The sequence below is a fragment of the Salvelinus fontinalis genome, unplaced genomic scaffold (genome assembly GCF_029448725.1).
Source record: "Salvelinus fontinalis isolate EN_2023a unplaced genomic scaffold, ASM2944872v1 scaffold_1251, whole genome shotgun sequence".
NCBI lineage: Eukaryota > Metazoa > Chordata > Actinopteri > Salmoniformes > Salmonidae > Salvelinus > Salvelinus fontinalis.
Genome location: NW_026601460.1, coordinates 1 through 24,131, shown reverse-complemented (window position 1 = coordinate 24,131; position 24,131 = coordinate 1). Strand labels below are relative to the sequence as shown.

The 24,131-nt window shown below is 34.5% G+C and overlaps 1 protein-coding gene across 1 annotated transcript in view; it reads left to right on the top strand.

Annotated features, from left to right (window-relative positions):
* LOC129848878 (gastrula zinc finger protein XlCGF17.1-like) overlaps positions 1–24,120 on the top strand; it is a 42,452-nt gene extending 18,332 nt beyond the window's left edge. The window contains exon 2 of the mRNA XM_055915977.1: positions 22,893–24,120. Coding sequence (XP_055771952.1) covers positions 22,893–23,413 — 521 coding nt within the window. The 3' untranslated portion in view covers positions 23,414–24,120. The remainder of the gene's footprint in view (positions 1–22,892) is intronic.
* The last annotated feature ends 11 nt before the right edge of the window (positions 24,121–24,131 follow it).

Genomic DNA, 24,131 nt, shown 5'->3' with positions numbered 1-24,131 from the left:
AAAATGTGTCTCCTGGATGTCAGACCCCCAACCCTCCAAACTGTAAATAAATAATAAAATGTGTATCCTGGATGTCAGACCCCCAACCCTCCAAACTGTAAATAAATAATAAAATGTGTCTCCTGGATGTCAGACCCCCAACCCTCCAAACTAAATAAATAATAAAATGTGTCTCCTGGATGTCAGACCCCCAACCCTCCAAACTAAATAATAAAATGTGTCTCCTGGATGTCAGACCCTGTAACGGCTCTCTTAACTAAACACACGAAGAACACTTGAATAATTTTACAAAACAACAAAACGAACTAGACAGACCTAAACTATGAACTTACATGAAACGAGGAACACATAAACAGGAACGACCGAACGAACGAGACGAGACAGTACCGTGTGGTGCAACAAACACAGACACAGCGACAATCACCCACAAACAAACAGTGAGAACACCCTACCTTAATGACTCTCAATTAGAGGAAAACGCAAAACACCTGCCTCTAATTAAGAGCCATACCAGGCAACCCAAAACCAACATAGAAACAGAAAGCATAGACTGCCCACCCAAAACTCACGCCCTGACCATCACACACATACAAAACAACAGAAAACAGGTCAGGAACGTGACAGACCCCAACCCTCCAAACTGTAAATAAATAATAAAATGTGTCTCCTGGATGTCAGACCCCCAACCCTCCAAACTGTAAATAAATAATAAAATGTGTATCCTGGATGTCAGACCCCCAACCCTCCAAACTGTAAATAAATAATAAAATGTGTCTCCTGGATGTCAGACCCCCAACCCTCCAAACTGTAAATAAATAATAAAATGTGTATCCTGGATGTCAGACCCCCAACCCTCCAAACTGTAAATAAATAATAAAATGTGTCTCCTGGATGTCAGACCCCCAACCCTCCAAACTGTAAATAAATAATAAAATGTGTATCCTGGATGTCAGACCCCCAACCCTCCAAACTGTAAATAAATAATAAAATGTGTATCCTGGATGTCAGACCCCCAACCCTCCAAAATAAATAAATAATAAAATGTGTCTCCTGGATGTCAGACCCCCAACCCTCCAAACTGAATAAATAATAAAATGTGTCTCCTTGACAACATTAGAACCTCGGTACGTTTACTGTGTACTGGGTCGAGACAAAGGAATGATGTAAACAAATAATCCAAAATATTTTTGTCAATGAGACAGTATATTAACAAAGGAATGACCGAACCCCCTTTGGTGACTGAATGCTTGTAAGAAACTAGATGATCAAAACATTAGATCACATCAAATAAGCCTGAGTGGTTTCACCTCCTCCCAGACTATACTGGATACTACAGTTATAACTATACATAGTTATACAGGATACTACATTTATACAGGATACTACAGTTATACAGGATACTACAGCTATACAGGATACTACAGTTATAACTATACATAGTTATACAGGATACTACAGTTATACAGGATACTACAGTTATACAGGATACTACAGTTATACAGGATACTACAGTTATACAGGATACTACAGTTATAACTATACATAGTTATACAGGATACTACAGTTATACAGGATACTACAGTTATAACTATACATAGTTATACAGGATACTACAGTTATACAGGATACTACAGTTATACAGGATACTACAGTTATACAGGATACTACAGTTATACAGGATACTACAGTTATAACTATACATAGTTATACAGGATACTACAGTTATACAGGATACTACAGTTATACAGAATACTACAGTTATAACTATACATAGTTATACATGATACTACAGTTATAGAGGATACTACAGTTATACAGGATACTACAGTTATACAGGATACTACCGTTATACAGAATACTACAGTTATACAGGATACTACAGTTATAACTATACATAGTTATACAGGATACTACAGTTATACAGGATACTACAGTTATACAGAATACTACAGTTATAACTATACATAGTTATACAGGATACTACAGTTATAGAGGATACTACAGTTATACAGGATACTACAGTTATACAGTATACTACAGTTATAACTATACATAGTTATACAGGATACTACAGTTATACAGGATACTACAGTTATAACTATACATAGTTATACAGGATACTACAGTTATAACTATACATAGTTATACAGGATACTACAGTTATACAGGATACTACAGTTATACAGGATACTACAGTTATACAGGATACTACAGTTATAACTATACATAGTTATACAGGATACTACAGTTATACAGGATACTACAGTTATACAGGATACTACAGTTATAACTATACATAGTTATACAGGATACTACAGTTATACAGGATACTACAGCTATACAGGTTACTACAGTTATAACTATACATAGCTATACAGGATACTACAGTTATACAGGTTACTACAGTTATAACTATACATAGTTATACAGGATACTACAGTTATACAGGTTACTACAGTTATACAGGATACTACAGTTATAACTATACATAGTTATACAGGATACTACAGTTATACAGGTTACTACAGTTATACAGGATACTACAGTTATAACTATACATAGTTATACAGGATACTACAGTTATACAGGTTACTACAGTTATACAGGATACTACAGTTATAACTATACATAGTTATACAGGATACTACAGTTATACATGATACTACAGTTATAACTATACATAGTTATACAGGATACTACAGTTATAACTATACATAGTTATACAGGATACTATAGTTATACAGGATACTACAGTTAGAACTATACATAGTTATACAGGATACTACAGTTATACAGAATACTACAGTTATACAGGATACTACAGTTATAACTATACATAGTTATACAGGATACTACAGTTATACAGGATACTACAGTTATACAGGATACTACAGTTATACAGGATACTACAGTTATAACTATACATAGTTATACAGGATACTACAGTTATACAGGATACTACAGTTATACAGGATACTACAGTTATAACTATACATAGTTATACAGGATACTACAGTTATACAGGATACTACAGTTATACAGAATACTACAGTTATAACTATACATAGTTATACAGGATACTACAGTTATAGAGGATACTACAGTTACACAGGATACTACAGTTATACAGTATACTACAGTTATAACTATACATAGTTATACAGGATACTACAGTTATACAGGATACTACAGTTATAACTATACATAGTTATACAGGATACTACAGTTATACAGGATACTACAGTTATACAGAAAACTACAGTTATACAGGATACTACAGTTATACAGGATACTACAGTTATACAGGATACTACAGTTATAACTATACATAGTTATACAGGATACTACAGTTATACAGGATACTACAGTTATACAGGATACTACAGTTATACAGGATACTACAGTTATAACTATACATAGTTATACAGGATACTACAGTTATACAGGATACTACAGTTATACAGGATACTACAGTTATACAGGATACTACAGTTATAACTATACATAGTTATACAGGATACTACAGTTATACAGGATACTACAGCTATACAGGTTACTACAGTTATAACTATACATAGCTATACAGGATACTACAGTTATACAGGTTACTACAGTTATAACTATACATAGTTATACAGGATACTACAGTTATACAGGTTACTACAGTTATACAGGATACTACAGTTATAACTATACATAGTTATACAGGATACTACAGTTATACAGGTTACTACAGTTATACAGGATACTACAGTTATAACTATACATAGTTATACAGGATACTACAGTTATACAGGTTACTACAGTTATACAGGATACTACAGTTATAACTATACATAGTTATACAGGATACTACAGTTATACAGGATACTACAGTTATAACTATACATAGTTATACAGGATACTACAGTTATAACTATACATAGTTATACAGGATACTACAGTTATACAGGATACTACAGTTATAACTATACATAGTTATACATGATACTACAGTTATACAGGATACTACAGTTATAACTATACATAGTTATACAGGATACTACAGTTATACAGAATACTACAGTTATACAGGATACTACAGTTATAACTATACATAGTTATACAGGATACTACAGTTATACAGGATACTACAGTTATACAGGATACTACAGTTATACAGGATACTACAGTTATACAGGATACTACAGTTATAACTATACATAGTTATACAGGATACTACAGTTATAACTATACATAGTTATACAGGATACTACAGTTATACAGGATACTACAGTTATACAGAATACTACAGTTATAACTATACATAGTTATACATGATACTACAGTTATAGAGGATACTACAGTTATACAGGATACTACAGTTATACAGGATACTACCGTTATACAGAATACTACAGTTATACAGGATACTACAGTTATAACTATACATAGTTATACAGGATACTACAGTTATACAGGATACTACAGTTATACAGAATACTACAGTTATAACTATACATAGTTATACAGGATACTACAGTTATAGAGGATACTACAGTTATACAGGATACTACAGTTATACAGTATACTACAGTTATAACTATACATAGTTATACAGGATACTACAGTTATACAGGATACTACAGTTATAACTATACATAGTTATACAGGATACTACAGTTATAACTATACATAGTTATACAGGATACTACAGTTATACAGGATACTACAGTTATACAGGATACTACAGTTATACAGGATACTACAGTTATAACTATACATAGTTATACAGGATACTACAGTTATACAGGATACTACAGTTATACAGGATACTACAGTTATAACTATACATAGTTATACAGGATACTACAGTTATACAGGATACTACAGCTATACAGGTTACTACAGTTATAACTATACATAGCTATACAGGATACTACAGTTATACAGGTTACTACAGTTATAACTATACATAGTTATACAGGATACTACAGTTATACAGGTTACTACAGTTATACAGGATACTACAGTTATAACTATACATAGTTATACAGGATACTACAGTTATACAGGTTACTACAGTTATACAGGATACTACAGTTATAACTATACATAGTTATACAGGATACTACAGTTATACAGGTTACTACAGTTATACAGGATACTACAGTTATAACTATACATAGTTATACAGGATACTACAGTTATACATGATACTACAGTTATAACTATACATAGTTATACAGGATACTACAGTTATAACTATACATAGTTATACAGGATACTACAGTTATACAGGATACTACAGTTATAACTATACATAGTTATACATGATACTACAGTTATACAGGATACTACAGTTATAACTATACATAGTTATACAGGATACTACAGTTATACAGAATACTACAGTTATACAGGATACTACAGTTATAACTATACATAGTTATACAGGATACTACAGTTATACAGGATACTACAGTTATACAGGATACTACAGTTATACAGGATACTACAGTTATAACTATACATAGTTATACAGGATACTACAGTTATACAGGATACTACAGTTATACAGGATACTACAGTTATAACTATACATAATTATACAGGATACTACAGTTATACAGGATACTACAGTTATACAGAATACTACAGTTATAACTATACATAGTTATACAGGATACTACAGTTATAGAGGATACTACAGTTATACAGGATACTACAGTTATACAGTATACTACAGTTATAACTATACATAGTTATACAGGATACTACAGTTATACAGGATACTACAGTTATAACTATACATAGTTATACAGGATACTACAGTTATACAGGATACTACAGTTATACAGAAAACTACAGTTATACAGGATACTACAGTTATACAGGATACTACAGTTATACAGGATACTACAGTTATAACTATACATAGTTATACAGGATACTACAGTTATACAGGATACTACAGTTATAACTATACATAGTTATACAGGATACTACAGTTATACAGGATACTACAGTTATACAGGATACTACAGTTATACAGGATACTACAGTTATAACTATACATAGTTATACAGGATACTACAGTTATACAGGATACTACAGCTATACAGGTTACTACAGTTATAACTATACATAGCTATACAGGATACTACAGTTATACAGGTTACTACAGTTATAACTATACATAGTTATACAGGATACTACAGTTATACAGGTTACTACAGTTATACAGGATACTACAGTTATAACTATACATAGTTATACAGGATACTACAGTTATACAGGTTACTACAGTTATACAGGATACTACAGTTATAACTATACATAGTTATACAGGATACTACAGTTATACAGGTTACTACAGTTATACAGGATACTACAGTTATAACTATACATAGTTATACAGGATACTACAGTTATACAGGATACTACAGTTATAACTATACATAGTTATACAGGATACTACAGTTATAACTATACATAGTTATACAGGATACTACAGTTATACAGGATACTACAGTTATAACTATACATAGTTATACATGATACTACAGTTATACAGGATACTACAGTTATAACTATACATAGTTATACAGGATACTACAGTTATACAGAATACTACAGTTATACAGGATACTACAGTTATAACTATACATAGTTATACAGGATACTACAGTTATACAGGATACTACAGTTATACAGGATACTACAGTTATACAGGATACTACAGTTATAACTATACATAGTTATACAGGATACTACAGTTATACAGGATACTACAGTTATACAGGATACTACAGTTATAACTATACATAGTTATACAGGATACTACAGTTATACAGGATACTACAGTTATAACTATACATAGGTATACAGGATACTACAGTTATAACTATACATAGGTATACAGGATACTACAGTTATAACTATACATAGTTATACAGGATACTACAGTTATACAGGATACTACAGTTATACAGGATACTACAGTTATACAGGATACTACAGTTATAACTATACGTAGTTATACAGGATACTACAGTTATACAGGATACTACAGTTATAACTATACATAGGTATACAGGATACTACAGTTATACAGGATACTACAGTTATACAGGATACTACAGTTATAACTATACATAGTTATACAGGATACTACAGTTATACAGGATACTACAGTTATAACTATACATAGTTATACAGGATACTACAGTTATACAGGATACTACAGTTATAACTATACATAGTTATACAGGATACTACAGTTATACAGGATACTACAGTTATAACTATACATAGTTATACAGGATACTACAGTTATAACTATACATAGTTATACAGGATACTACAGTTATACAGGATACTACAGTTATAACTATACATAGTTATACATGATACTACAGTTATAGAGGATACTACAGTTATACAGGATACTACAGTTATACAGGATACTACCGTTATACAGAATACTACAGTTATACAGGATACTACAGTTATACAGGATACTACAGTTATAACTATACATAGTTATACAGGATACTACAGTTATACAGGATACTACAGTTATACAGGATACTACAGTTATACAGGATACTACAGTTATAACTATACATAGATATACAGGATACTACAGTTATACAGGATACTACAGTTATACAGGATACTACAGCTATACAGGATACTACAGTTATAACTATACATAGTTATACAGGATACTACAGTTATACAGGATACTACAGCTATACAGGATACTACAGCTATAACTATACATAGTTATACAGGTCACTACAGTTATACAGGATACTACAGTTATACAGGATACTACAGTTATACAGGATACTACAGTTATACAGGATACTACAGTTATAACTATACATAGTTATACAGGTTACACAGTTATACAGGTTACTACAGTTATACAGGATACTACAGTTATACAGGATACTACAGTTATAACTATACATAGTTATACAGGATACTACAGTTATACAGGATACTACAGTTATACAGGATACTACAGTTATAACTATACATAGTTATACAGGTTACTACAGTTATAACTATACATAGTTATACAGGATACTACAGTTATACAGGATACTATAGTTATACAGGATACTACAGTTATACAGGATACTACAGTTATACAGGATACTACAGTTATAACTATACATAGTTGTACAGGATACTACAGTTATACAGGATACTACAGTTATACAGGATACTACAGTTATAACTATACATAGTTATACAGGATACTACAGTTATACAGGATACTACAGTTATAACTATACATAGTTATACAGGATACTACAGTTATACAGGATACTACAGTTATAACTATACATAGTTATACAGGATACTACAGTTATACAGGATACTACAGTTATACAGGATACTACAGTTATAACTATACATAGTTATACAGGATATTACAGTTATACAGGATACTACAGTTATACAGGATACTACAGTTATACAGGATACTACAGTTATACAGGATACTACAGTTATACAGGATACTACAGTTATAACTATACACAGTTATACAGGATACTACAGTTATACAGGATACTACAGTTATAACTATACATAGTTATACAGGATATTACAGTTATACAGGATACTACAGTTATAACTATACATAGTTATACAGGATACTACAGTTATAACTATACATAGTTATACAGGATACTACAGTTATACAGGATACTACAGTTATACAGGATACTACAGTTATAACTATACATAGTTATACAGGATACTACAGTTATAACTATACATAGTTATACAGGATACTACAGCTATACAGGATACTACAGTTATAACTATACATAGTTATACAGGATACTACAGTTATACAGGATACTACAGTTATAACTATACATAGTTATACAGGATACTACAGTTATAACTATACATAGTTATACAGGATACTACAGTTATACAGGATACTACAGTTATACAGGATACTACAGTTATACAGGATACTACAGTTATAACTATACATAGTTATACAGGATACTACAGTTATACAGGATACTACAGTTATACAGGATACTACAGTTATAACTATACATAGTTATACAGGATACTACAGTTATACAGGATACTACAGCTATACAGGTTACTACAGTTATAACTATACATAGCTATACAGGATACTACAGTTATACAGGTTACTACAGTTATAACTATACATAGTTATACAGGATACTACAGTTATACAGGTTACTACAGTTATACAGGATACTACAGTTATAACTATACATAGTTATACAGGATACTACAGTTATACAGGTTACTACAGTTATACAGGATACTACAGTTATAACTATACATAGTTATACAGGATACTACAGTTATACAGGTTACTACAGTTATACAGGATACTACAGTTATAACTATACATAGTTATACAGGATACTACAGTTATACATGATACTACAGTTATAACTATACATAGTTATACAGGATACTACAGTTATAACTATACATAGTTATACAGGATACTATAGTTATACAGGATACTACAGTTAGAACTATACATAGTTATACAGGATACTACAGTTATACAGAATACTACAGTTATACAGGATACTACAGTTATAACTATACATAGTTATACAGGATACTACAGTTATACAGGATACTACAGTTATACAGGATACTACAGTTATACAGGATACTACAGTTATAACTATACATAGTTATACAGGATACTACAGTTATACAGGATACTACAGTTATACAGGATACTACAGTTATAACTATACATAGTTATACAGGATACTACAGTTATACAGGATACTACAGTTATACAGAATACTACAGTTATAACTATACATAGTTATACAGGATACTACAGTTATAGAGGATACTACAGTTACACAGGATACTACAGTTATACAGTATACTACAGTTATAACTATACATAGTTATACAGGATACTACAGTTATACAGGATACTACAGTTATAACTATACATAGTTATACAGGATACTACAGTTATACAGGATACTACAGTTATACAGAAAACTACAGTTATACAGGATACTACAGTTATACAGGATACTACAGTTATACAGGATACTACAGTTATAACTATACATAGTTATACAGGATACTACAGTTATACAGGATACTACAGTTATACAGGATACTACAGTTATACAGGATACTACAGTTATAACTATACATAGTTATACAGGATACTACAGTTATACAGGATACTACAGTTATACAGGATACTACAGTTATACAGGATACTACAGTTATAACTATACATAGTTATACAGGATACTACAGTTATACAGGATACTACAGCTATACAGGTTACTACAGTTATAACTATACATAGCTATACAGGATACTACAGTTATACAGGTTACTACAGTTATAACTATACATAGTTATACAGGATACTACAGTTATACAGGTTACTACAGTTATACAGGATACTACAGTTATAACTATACATAGTTATACAGGATACTACAGTTATACAGGTTACTACAGTTATACAGGATACTACAGTTATAACTATACATAGTTATACAGGATACTACAGTTATACAGGTTACTACAGTTATACAGGATACTACAGTTATAACTATACATAGTTATACAGGATACTACAGTTATACAGGATACTACAGTTATAACTATACATAGTTATACAGGATACTACAGTTATAACTATACATAGTTATACAGGATACTACAGTTATACAGGATACTACAGTTATAACTATACATAGTTATACATGATACTACAGTTATACAGGATACTACAGTTATAACTATACATAGTTATACAGGATACTACAGTTATACAGAATACTACAGTTATACAGGATACTACAGTTATAACTATACATAGTTATACAGGATACTACAGTTATACAGGATACTACAGTTATACAGGATACTACAGTTATACAGGATACTACAGTTATACAGGATACTACAGTTATAACTATACATAGTTATACAGGATACTACAGTTATAACTATACATAGTTATACAGGATACTACAGTTATACAGGATACTACAGTTATACAGAATACTACAGTTATAACTATACATAGTTATACATGATACTACAGTTATAGAGGATACTACAGTTATACAGGATACTACAGTTATACAGGATACTACCGTTATACAGAATACTACAGTTATACAGGATACTACAGTTATAACTATACATAGTTATACAGGATACTACAGTTATACAGGATACTACAGTTATACAGAATACTACAGTTATAACTATACATAGTTATACAGGATACTACAGTTATAGAGGATACTACAGTTATACAGGATACTACAGTTATACAGTATACTACAGTTATAACTATACATAGTTATACAGGATACTACAGTTATACAGGATACTACAGTTATAACTATACATAGTTATACAGGATACTACAGTTATAACTATACATAGTTATACAGGATACTACAGTTATACAGGATACTACAGTTATACAGGATACTACAGTTATACAGGATACTACAGTTATAACTATACATAGTTATACAGGATACTACAGTTATACAGGATACTACAGTTATACAGGATACTACAGTTATAACTATACATAGTTATACAGGATACTACAGTTATACAGGATACTACAGCTATACAGGTTACTACAGTTATAACTATACATAGCTATACAGGATACTACAGTTATACAGGTTACTACAGTTATAACTATACATAGTTATACAGGATACTACAGTTATACAGGTTACTACAGTTATACAGGATACTACAGTTATAACTATACATAGTTATACAGGATACTACAGTTATACAGGTTACTACAGTTATACAGGATACTACAGTTATAACTATACATAGTTATACAGGATACTACAGTTATACAGGTTACTACAGTTATACAGGATACTACAGTTATAACTATACATAGTTATACAGGATACTACAGTTATACATGATACTACAGTTATAACTATACATAGTTATACAGGATACTACAGTTATAACTATACATAGTTATACAGGATACTACAGTTATACAGGATACTACAGTTATAACTATACATAGTTATACATGATACTACAGTTATACAGGATACTACAGTTATAACTATACATAGTTATACAGGATACTACAGTTATACAGAATACTACAGTTATACAGGATACTACAGTTATAACTATACATAGTTATACAGGATACTACAGTTATACAGGATACTACAGTTATACAGGATACTACAGTTATACAGGATACTACAGTTATAACTATACATAGTTATACAGGATACTACAGTTATACAGGATACTACAGTTATACAGGATACTACAGTTATAACTATACATAATTATACAGGATACTACAGTTATACAGGATACTACAGTTATACAGAATACTACAGTTATAACTATACATAGTTATACAGGATACTACAGTTATAGAGGATACTACAGTTATACAGGATACTACAGTTATACAGTATACTACAGTTATAACTATACATAGTTATACAGGATACTACAGTTATACAGGATACTACAGTTATAACTATACATAGTTATACAGGATACTACAGTTATACAGGATACTACAGTTATACAGAAAACTACAGTTATACAGGATACTACAGTTATACAGGATACTACAGTTATACAGGATACTACAGTTATAACTATACATAGTTATACAGGATACTACAGTTATACAGGATACTACAGTTATAACTATACATAGTTATACAGGATACTACAGTTATACAGGATACTACAGTTATACAGGATACTACAGTTATACAGGATACTACAGTTATAACTATACATAGTTATACAGGATACTACAGTTATACAGGATACTACAGCTATACAGGTTACTACAGTTATAACTATACATAGCTATACAGGATACTACAGTTATACAGGTTACTACAGTTATAACTATACATAGTTATACAGGATACTACAGTTATACAGGTTACTACAGTTATACAGGATACTACAGTTATAACTATACATAGTTATACAGGATACTACAGTTATACAGGTTACTACAGTTATACAGGATACTACAGTTATAACTATACATAGTTATACAGGATACTACAGTTATACAGGTTACTACAGTTATACAGGATACTACAGTTATAACTATACATAGTTATACAGGATACTACAGTTATACAGGATACTACAGTTATAACTATACATAGTTATACAGGATACTACAGTTATAACTATACATAGTTATACAGGATACTACAGTTATACAGGATACTACAGTTATAACTATACATAGTTATACATGATACTACAGTTATACAGGATACTACAGTTATAACTATACATAGTTATACAGGATACTACAGTTATACAGAATACTACAGTTATACAGGATACTACAGTTATAACTATACATAGTTATACAGGATACTACAGTTATACAGGATACTACAGTTATACAGGATACTACAGTTATACAGGATACTACAGTTATAACTATACATAGTTATACAGGATACTACAGTTATACAGGATACTACAGTTATACAGGATACTACAGTTATAACTATACATAGTTATACAGGATACTACAGTTATACAGGATACTACAGTTATAACTATACATAGGTATACAGGATACTACAGTTATAACTATACATAGGTATACAGGATACTACAGTTATAACTATACATAGTTATACAGGATACTACAGTTATACAGGATACTACAGTTATACAGGATACTACAGTTATACAGGATACTACAGTTATAACTATACGTAGTTATACAGGATACTACAGTTATACAGGATACTACAGTTATAACTATACATAGGTATACAGGATACTACAGTTATACAGGATACTACAGTTATACAGGATACTACAGTTATAACTATACATAGTTATACAGGATACTACAGTTATACAGGATACTACAGTTATAACTATACATAGTTATACAGGATACTACAGTTATACAGGATACTACAGTTATAACTATACATAGTTATACAGGATACTACAGTTATACAGGATACTACAGTTATAACTATACATAGTTATACAGGATACTACAGTTATAACTATACATAGTTATACAGGATACTACAGTTATACAGGATACTACAGTTATAACTATACATAGTTATACATGATACTACAGTTATAGAGGATACTACAGTTATACAGGATACTACAGTTATACAGGATACTACCGTTATACAGAATACTACAGTTATACAGGATACTACAGTTATACAGGATACTACAGTTATAACTATACATAGTTATACAGGATACTACAGTTATACAGGATACTACAGTTATACAGGATACTACAGTTATACAGGATACTACAGTTATAACTATACATAGATATACAGGATACTACAGTTATACAGGATACTACAGTTATACAGGATACTACAGCTATACAGGATACTACAGTTATAACTATACATAGTTATACAGGATACTACAGTTATACAGGATACTACAGCTATACAGGATACTACAGCTATAACTATACATAGTTATACAGGTCACTACAGTTATACAGGATACTACAGTTATACAGGATACTACAGTTATACAGGATACTACAGTTATACAGGATACTACAGTTATAACTATACATAGTTATACAGGTTACACAGTTATACAGGTTACTACAGTTATACAGGATACTACAGTTATACAGGATACTACAGTTATAACTATACATAGTTATACAGGATACTACAGTTATACAGGATACTACAGTTATACAGGATACTACAGTTATAACTATACATAGTTATACAGGTTACTACAGTTATAACTATACATAGTTATACAGGATACTACAGTTATACAGGATACTATAGTTATACAGGATACTACAGTTATACAGGATACTACAGTTATACAGGATACTACAGTTATAACTATACATAGTTGTACAGGATACTACAGTTATACAGGATACTACAGTTATACAGGATACTACAGTTATAACTATACATAGTTATACAGGATACTACAGTTATACAGGATACTACAGTTATAACTATACATAGTTATACAGGATACTACAGTTATACAGGATACTACAGTTATAACTATACATAGTTATACAGGATACTACAGTTATACAGGATACTACAGTTATACAGGATACTACAGTTATAACTATACATAGTTATACAGGATATTACAGTTATACAGGATACTACAGTTATACAGGATACTACAGTTATACAGGATACTACAGTTATACAGGATACTACAGTTATACAGGATACTACAGTTATAACTATACACAGTTATACAGGATACTACAGTTATACAGGATACTACAGTTATAACTATACATAGTTATACAGGATATTACAGTTATACAGGATACTACAGTTATAACTATACATAGTTATACAGGATACTACAGTTATAACTATACATAGTTATACAGGATACTACAGTTATACAGGATACTACAGTTATACAGGATACTACAGTTATAACTATACATAGTTATACAGGATACTACAGTTATAACTATACATAGTTATACAGGATACTACAGCTATACAGGATACTACAGTTATAACTATACATAGTTATACAGGATACTACAGTTATACAGGATACTACAGTTAGAGCTTCCGGCGCCGAACAGGATGGCTGCCTTGCTTCGCGTTCCTTGGAAAATATGCAGTATTTTGTTTTTCTATGTGTTATTTCTTACATTGGTACCCCGGGTGATCTTAAGTTTCATTACATACAGCCGGGAGGAACTACTGAATATACGATTAACGTCAACTAACCACCCTTCCTACCAGGAATATGACTTTCCCGAAACGGATCCAGTGTCTTGCCTTCCACCCAATACAATGGACCTGATCCCAGCCGGCGAAGCTACACGACGCCGAAAAAGGGGCAAACGTAGCGGTCTCCTGGTCAGGCTTCGGAGACGAGCACATCGCGCTCCACTCCCTAGCATACTACTCGCCAATGTCCAGTCTCTTGAGAATAAGGTCGATGAAATCCGAGCACGGGTAACATTCGAGAGAGACATCAGGGATTGCAACGTGCTCTGCTTCACGGAAACATGGCTAACTGAAAAGACGCTAACGGAGTCGGTGCAGCCAGCTGGTTTCTTCACGCATCGCGCAGACAGAAACATACATCTTTCTGGTAAGAAGAGGGGCGGGGGGGTATGCCTCATGATTAACGAGACGTGGTGTGACCATCATAACAACACTCAGGAACTAAAGTCATTCTGTTCACCTGATCTAGAACTCCTCACAATCAAATGTAGACCGCATTATCTACCAAGGGAATTCACTTCGGTCATAATCACAGCCGTATATATTCCCCCCCAAGCAGACACATCGATGGCCCTGAACGAACTCTATCTGACTCTCTGTAAACTGGAAACCACACACCCTGAGGCTGCATTCATCGTAGCTGGGGATTTTAACAAGGCTAATCTAAAAACAAAACTCCCTAAATTCTATCAGCACATCGATTGTCCGACCAGGGCTGGCAGAACTCTGGACCATTGTTATACTAACTTCCGCGACGCATATAAGGCCCTCCCCCGCCCTCCTTTCGGAAAAGCTGACCACGACTCCATTTTGTTGATTCCAGCCTACAAACAGAAATTAAAACTACAAGCTCCCGCGCTCAGGTCTGTTCAACGCTGGTCCGACCAATCTGAATCCACGCTTCAAGACTGCTTTGATCACGCGGATTGGAATATGTTCCGCACGGCGTCCAACAACAACAATGATGAATATGCAGATTCGGTGAGCGAGTTCATTAGGAAGTGCATTGACGATGTCGTACCCAGAGCAACGATTAAAACATTCCCAAACCAGAAACCGTGGATTAACGGCAGCATTCGCGTGAAACTGAAAGCGCGAACCACTGCTTTTAACCAGGGCAAGGTGACCGGAAACATGACCGAATACACACAGTGTAGCTATTCTCTCCGCAAGGCTATCAAACAGGCTAAGTCCCAGTACAGAGACAAAATTGAATCGCAATTCAACAGCTCAGACACAAGGGGTATGTGGCAGGGTCTACAGTCTATCACGGATTACAAAAAGAAAAGCAGCCCCGTCGCGGATCAGGATGTCTTGCTCCCAGACAGGCTAAATACCTTTTTTGCCCGCTTTGAGGATAATACAGTGCCACTGTCACGGCCCACTACCAAAACCTGCGGGCTCTCCTTCACTGCAGCCGAGGTGAGTAAAACATTTAAACGTGTTAACCCTCGCAAGGCTGCAGGCCCAGACGGCATTCCCAGCCGCGTCCTCAGAGCATGCGCAGACCAGCTGGCTGGTGTGTTTACGGACATATTCAATCAATCCTTAGCCCAGTCTGCTGTTCCCACATGCTTCAAGAGGGCCACCATTGTTCCTGTTCCCAAGAAAGCTAAGGTAACTGAGCTAAACGACTACCGCCCCGTAGCACTCACTTCCGTCATCATGAAGTGCTTTGAGAGACTAGTCAAGGACCATATCACCTCCACCCTACCGGACACCCTAGACCCACTCCAATTTGCTTACCGACCCAATAGGTCCACAGACGACGCAATCGCAACCACACTGCACACTGCCCTAACCCATCTGGACAAGAGGAATACCTATGTGAGAATGCTGTTCATCGACTACAGCTCAGCATTTAACACCATAGTACCCTCCAAACTCGTCATCAAGCTCGAGACCCTGGGCCTCGACCCCGCCCTGTGCAACTGGGTCCTGGACTTCCTGACGGGCCGCCCCCAGGTGGTGAGGGTAGGTAACAACATCTCCACCCCGCTGATCCTCAACACTGGGGCCCCACAAGGGTGCGTTCTGAGCCCTCTCCTGTACTCCCTGTTCACCCACGACTGCGTGGCCATGCACGCCTCCAACTCAATCATCAAGTTTGCGGACGACACTACAGTGGTAGGCTTGATTACCAACAACGACGAGACGGCCTACAGGGAGGAGGTGAGGGACCTCGGAGTGTGGTGTCAGGAAAATAACCTCACACTCAACGTCAACAAAACAAAGGAGATGATTGTGGACTTCAGGAAACAGCAGAGGGAGCTCCCCCTTATCCACATCGACGGGTCAGTAGTGGAGAAGGTGGAAAGTTTTAAGTTCCTCGGTGTACACATCACGGACAAACTGAATTGGTCCACCCACACAGACAGCGTTGTGAAGAAGGCGCAGCAGCGCCTCTTCAACCTCAGGAGGCTGAAGAAATTCGGCTTGTCACCAAAAGCACTCACAAACTTCTACAGATGCACAATCGAGAGCATCCTGTCGGGCTGTATCACCGCCTGGTACGGCAACTGCTCCGCACACAACCGTAAGGCTCTCCAGAGGGTAGTGAGGTCGGCAGAACGCATCACCCGGGGCAAACTACCTGCCCTCCAGGACACCTACACCACCCGATGTCACAGGAAGGCCATAAAGATCATCAAGGACAACAACCACCCAAGCCACTACCTGTTCACCCCGCTATCATCCAGAAGGCGAGGTCAGTACAGGTGCATCAAAGCAGGGACCGAGAGACTGAAAAACAGCTTCTATCTCAAGGCCATCAGACTGTTAAACAGCCACCACTAACATTTAGCGGCCGCTGCCAACAAACTGACTCAGCTCCAGCCACCTTAAAAATGGGAATTGATGGAAATTATGTAAAAATGTACCACCAGCCACTTTAAACAATGCCACCTAATATAATGTTTACATACCCTACATTACACATCTCTTATGTATATGTATATACTGTACTCTATATCATCTACTGCATCTTGCCATCTTTATGTAATACATGTACCACTAGCCACTTTAAACTATGCCACTTTATGTTTACATACCCTACAGTACTCATCTCATAGGTATATACCGTACTCTATACCATCTACTGCACCTTGCCTATGCCGTCTGTACCATCACTCATTCATATATCTTTATGTACATATTAGTAGTTGCGGAATTGTTAGGTTAGATTACTTGTTATTACTGCATTGTCGGAACCAGAAGCACAAGCATTTCGCTACACTCGCATTAACATCTGCTAACCATGTGTATGTGACTAATAAATTTGATTTGATTTGAGTTATAACTATACATAGTTATACAGGATACTACAGCTATACAGGATACTACAGTTATAACTATACATAGTTATACAGGATACTACAGTTATACAGGATACTACAGCTATACAGGATACTACAGTTATAACTATACATAGTTATACAGGATACTACAGCTATACAGGATACTACAGTTATACAGGATACTACAGTTATACAGGATACTACAGTTATACAGGATACTACAGTTATAACTATACATAGTTATACAGGATACTACAGTTATACAGGATACTACAGTTATACAGGATACTACAGTTATACAGGATACTACAGTTATAACTATACATAGTTATACAGGATACTACAGTTATACAGGATACTACAGTTATACAGGATACTACAGTTATAACTATACATAGTTATACAGGATACTACAGTTATACAGGATACTACAGTTATACAGAATACTACAGTTATAACTATACATAGTTATACATGATACTACAGTTATAGAGGATACTACAGGTATACAGGATACTACAGTTATACAGGATACTACGTTATACAGAATACTACAGTTATACAGGATACTACAGTTATACAGGATACTACAGTTATAACTATACATAGTTATACAGGATACTACAGTTATACAGGATACTACAGTTATACAGGATACTACAGCTATACAGGATACTACAGTTATAACTATACATAGTTATACAGGATACTACAGTTATACAGGATACTACAGTTATACAGGATACTACAGTTATAACTATACATAGTTATACAGGATACTACAGTTATACAGGATACTACAGTTATACAGGATACTACAGTTATAACTATACATAGTTATACAGGATACTACAGTTATACAGGATACTACAGTTATACAGGATACTACAGTTATACAGGATACTACAGTTATACAGGATACTACAGTTATAACTATACATAGTTATACAGGATACTACAGTTATAACTATACATAGGTATACAGGATACTACAGTTATACAAGATACTACAGTTATACAGGATACTACAGTTATAACTATACATAGTTATACAGGATACTACAGTTATACAGGATACTACAGTTATACAGAATACTACAGTTATAACTATACATAGTTATACATGATACTACAGTTATACAGAATACTACAGTTATAACTATACATAGTTATACAGGATACTACAGGTATACAGGATACTACAGTTATACAGGATACTACGTTATACAGAATACTACAGTTATACAGGATACTACAGTTATACAGGATACTACAGTTATAACTATACATAGTTATACAGGATACTACAGTTATACAGGATACTACAGTTATACAGGATACTACAGCTATACAGGATACTACAGTTATAACTATACATAGTTATACAGGATACTACAGTTATACAGGATACTACAGTTATACAGGATACTACAGTTATAACTATACATAGTTATACAGGATACTACAGTTATACAGGATACTACAGTTATAACTATACATAGTTGTCCTGTTAGGACAGTTTTTTGTATTCAGATCTCTGAAATGCACTCTACCTACGTAACATTTAGTTTCCTTATATTACGTTGGGAAAGCAGCTTTCATAGGCACAGAAATTCTAAATAATTTCAGAGTTTGCTAAATCCAATGGTTCTAACCGAAAGTCCCCTTAACTTTATTGACAACACCCAAATGGATACTGTCATTAATGTGGTTCTTCAATAATTACACATAATTCTTAATACTGTAGCTGTTTAGTTAGTCACATGTTCATCGATCATCAGCTGATCCAGGAAATCATTTTCTGAATGACAGTCACATGACAAACATCACAACATGCAACAACAACCAAAGTGCTTCTTCATTCATTACTCTGGTAAAGACAGTTATGCCGTGCTCCACGTTGGATCCAACATCCCTAACAAATTGGTGTTTATAATGTTATTGTCTGCTTGATTTACAGTTGGGTCTCGTTAGTCTGTTTAGACACAGAGATACTTAGCTCATAATGTGTAGAGAACTGTTCCTTGATGGATAGGCTATTGTACAACACACAGAGCTATTTTCCTTTATTCAGGACATTTATAATTACACCACATTACAGAGTAGCCTAGTGGGATTATTCACAAAATTATCTGGTGATCAGGTTATGAAATGTCATGACAAAGACATTTAAGTTTCAATGTTTCACCTGAAATATTAAATTATATATAGTCCTATGTTAGGTGAAGTTATGGGTCCTACAGTAGGTCTATGTTATTGTTAGGTGAAGTTATGGGTCCTACAGTAGGTCTATGTTGTTGTTAGGTGAAGTTATGGGTCCTACAGTAGGTCTATGTTATTGTTAGGTGAAGTTATGGGTCCTACAGTAGGTCTATGTTGTTGTTAGGTGAAGTTATGGGTCCTACAGTAGGTCTATGTTGTTGTTAGGTGAAGTTATGGGTCCTACAGTAGGTCTATGTTATTGTTAGGTGAAGTTATGGGTTCTACAGTAGGTCTATGTTAGGTGAAGTTATGGGTCCTACAGTAGGTCTGTGTTGTTAGGTGATGTTTTGGGTCCTACAGTAGGTCTATGTTGTTGTTAGGTGAAGTTATGGGTCTTACATTAGGTCTATGTTATTGTTAGGTAATGTTATGGGTCCTACAGTAGGTCTATGTTGTTGTTATGGGTCCTAGAGTACACTATGTATGTCATGCAATAACAACCAAAGTGCTTCTTCGTTCATTACAGGTATATTTGTTGTTAGGTGAAGTTATGGGCCAATTTGGCAAACAGTGTACAAACCCTCATTGTCAGGTTGATGGAAAAGCCAAAGAGCATTTTACTGGTTGAAGTGTTTTTTAAATACAAAGCGGTTGATTTGCGATGACACAAACATTATATTAAGCAGGACATTCAAACGAGCCTTACAATTATAATCCAAAGTAGTGTGAAATGTATTCATAAGCAACCTGGAAATGGAGGCTACTCCCATGAGTTTTTCCCCATTCACATTCAGAATACATTGTGAAAAACTAAAATCTTTGCTCACCATTTTTGCTCCAGGCAGATATACTACATCCATAACTAGTGGTTTCCTCATTACCAGATATGGGGCGGCAGGGTAGCCTAGTGGTTAGAGCGTTGGACTAGTAACCGAAAGGTTGCAAGTTCAAATCCCCGAGCTGACAAGGTACAAATCTGTCGTTCTGCCCCTGAACAGGCAGTTAACCCACTGTTCCTAGGCCGTCATTGAAAATAAGAATTTGTTCTTAACTGACTTGCCTAGTTAAATAAAGGTAAAATAAAAATAAAAATAAATAAAAATATACTACATCCATAACTAGTGGTTTCCTCATTACCAGATATACTACATCCATAACTAGTGGTTTCCTCATTACCAGATATACTACATCCATAACTAGCGGTTTCCTCATTAGCAGGGAGGAGTTTCTACAACCAAATTGCATTTGCATCGCCCTCGTGCCGCAATTTTATTAAACACAGAAAGGGGCCTATATTGGAGACCAAAATTCGTCTGGCACACTGCTTACAGTTTCAACAACATGAATAACTTATTTCATGTCTACAAGCTTAGATGTTACTACTAATGTGAAAACAAGGCAAATATGACTATTCTTGCTCATTTTAAGACAAATGTCAAATAATCATTACATTCATTACAGACGTCAATTGTTGTACAACTTCATGGCTACGCTGTTGGCATCACTTTTTACAGTGGATTTCCGCTGTTGTGGGCCTTTAACCATCTGTCTGACTTTGTTGTTCTCACAGGAGAGAGACGGGACTACCGTGGGTCCTCTGGGGAGCCTCAACAACCTCATGATGCTGACAAGGCAGAGAAGAGTCTCTCCACATCAGAACACCTCAAGACACACCAGCAGAGATCCACAGGGAAGAAACCTCACTGCTCTGACGGTGGGAAGAGATTCACCTCCTCAGCAGGCATTAAAATTCATCAGAGAATCCACACAGTAGAGAAACCTTATAGCTGTACTCAATGTGGGAAGAGTTTTACTCATTCAACCAGCCTGATATCACACCAGAGAACACACACAGGAGAGAAATCTTATATCTGTAGCTGTGGTATATGTGGGAAGCGTTTTACTCGGCTAAGCAGCCTGATGTCACACCAGAGAACACACACAGGAGAGAAACGAGAGAAACCGTATAGCTGTGATGAATGTGGGAAGAGTTTTTATACATCTTGCCATCTTATTGTACACCAAAGAACACACACAGGAGAGAAACCGTATAGTTGTACTCAGTGTGGGAAGAGTTTTTTTTACATCTAGCAATCTGAAGAGGCACCAGAGAACACACACAGGAGAGAAACCTTTTAGCTGTACTCAATGTGGGAAGAGTTTTACTCAGCTAAGCAACCTGATATCACACCAGAGAACACACACAATAGATAAACCTTATAGCTGTCATGAATGTGAGATGAGTTTTATTAGCCTAAGCAGCCTGATGTCACACCAGAGAACACACACAGGAGAGAAACTTTATAGCTGTACTCAATGTGGGAAGAGTTTTAATACATCCAGCATTCTGACTAGACACCGGAGAACACACACAGGAGAGAAACCGTTTAGCTGTGATCAATGTGGGAAGAGTTTTGCTACATCTGGCCAGCTGACTTCACACCAGATAACACACACAAGAGAGAAACGTTATAGCTGTGATCAATGTGGGAAGGGTTTTGTTCAATCTGGCAATCTAAAAGTACACCAGAGAATACACACAGGAGAGAAATCGTATAGCTGTAATCAATGTGACAAGAGATACTCTAATAAAAGGTGTCTGATCAAACATCAGAAAATACACGAAGGAGTTGTTTCATGATATCAATGAAATAATGTCACAATGTAGAATGTTTTAACATTGTAGTAGGAGTATTTTAATGATGTCACAATGTAGAATGTTTTAACATTGTAGTAGGAGTATTTTAATGATGTCACAATGTAGAATGTTTTAACATTGTAGTAGGAGTATTTTAATTATGTCACAATG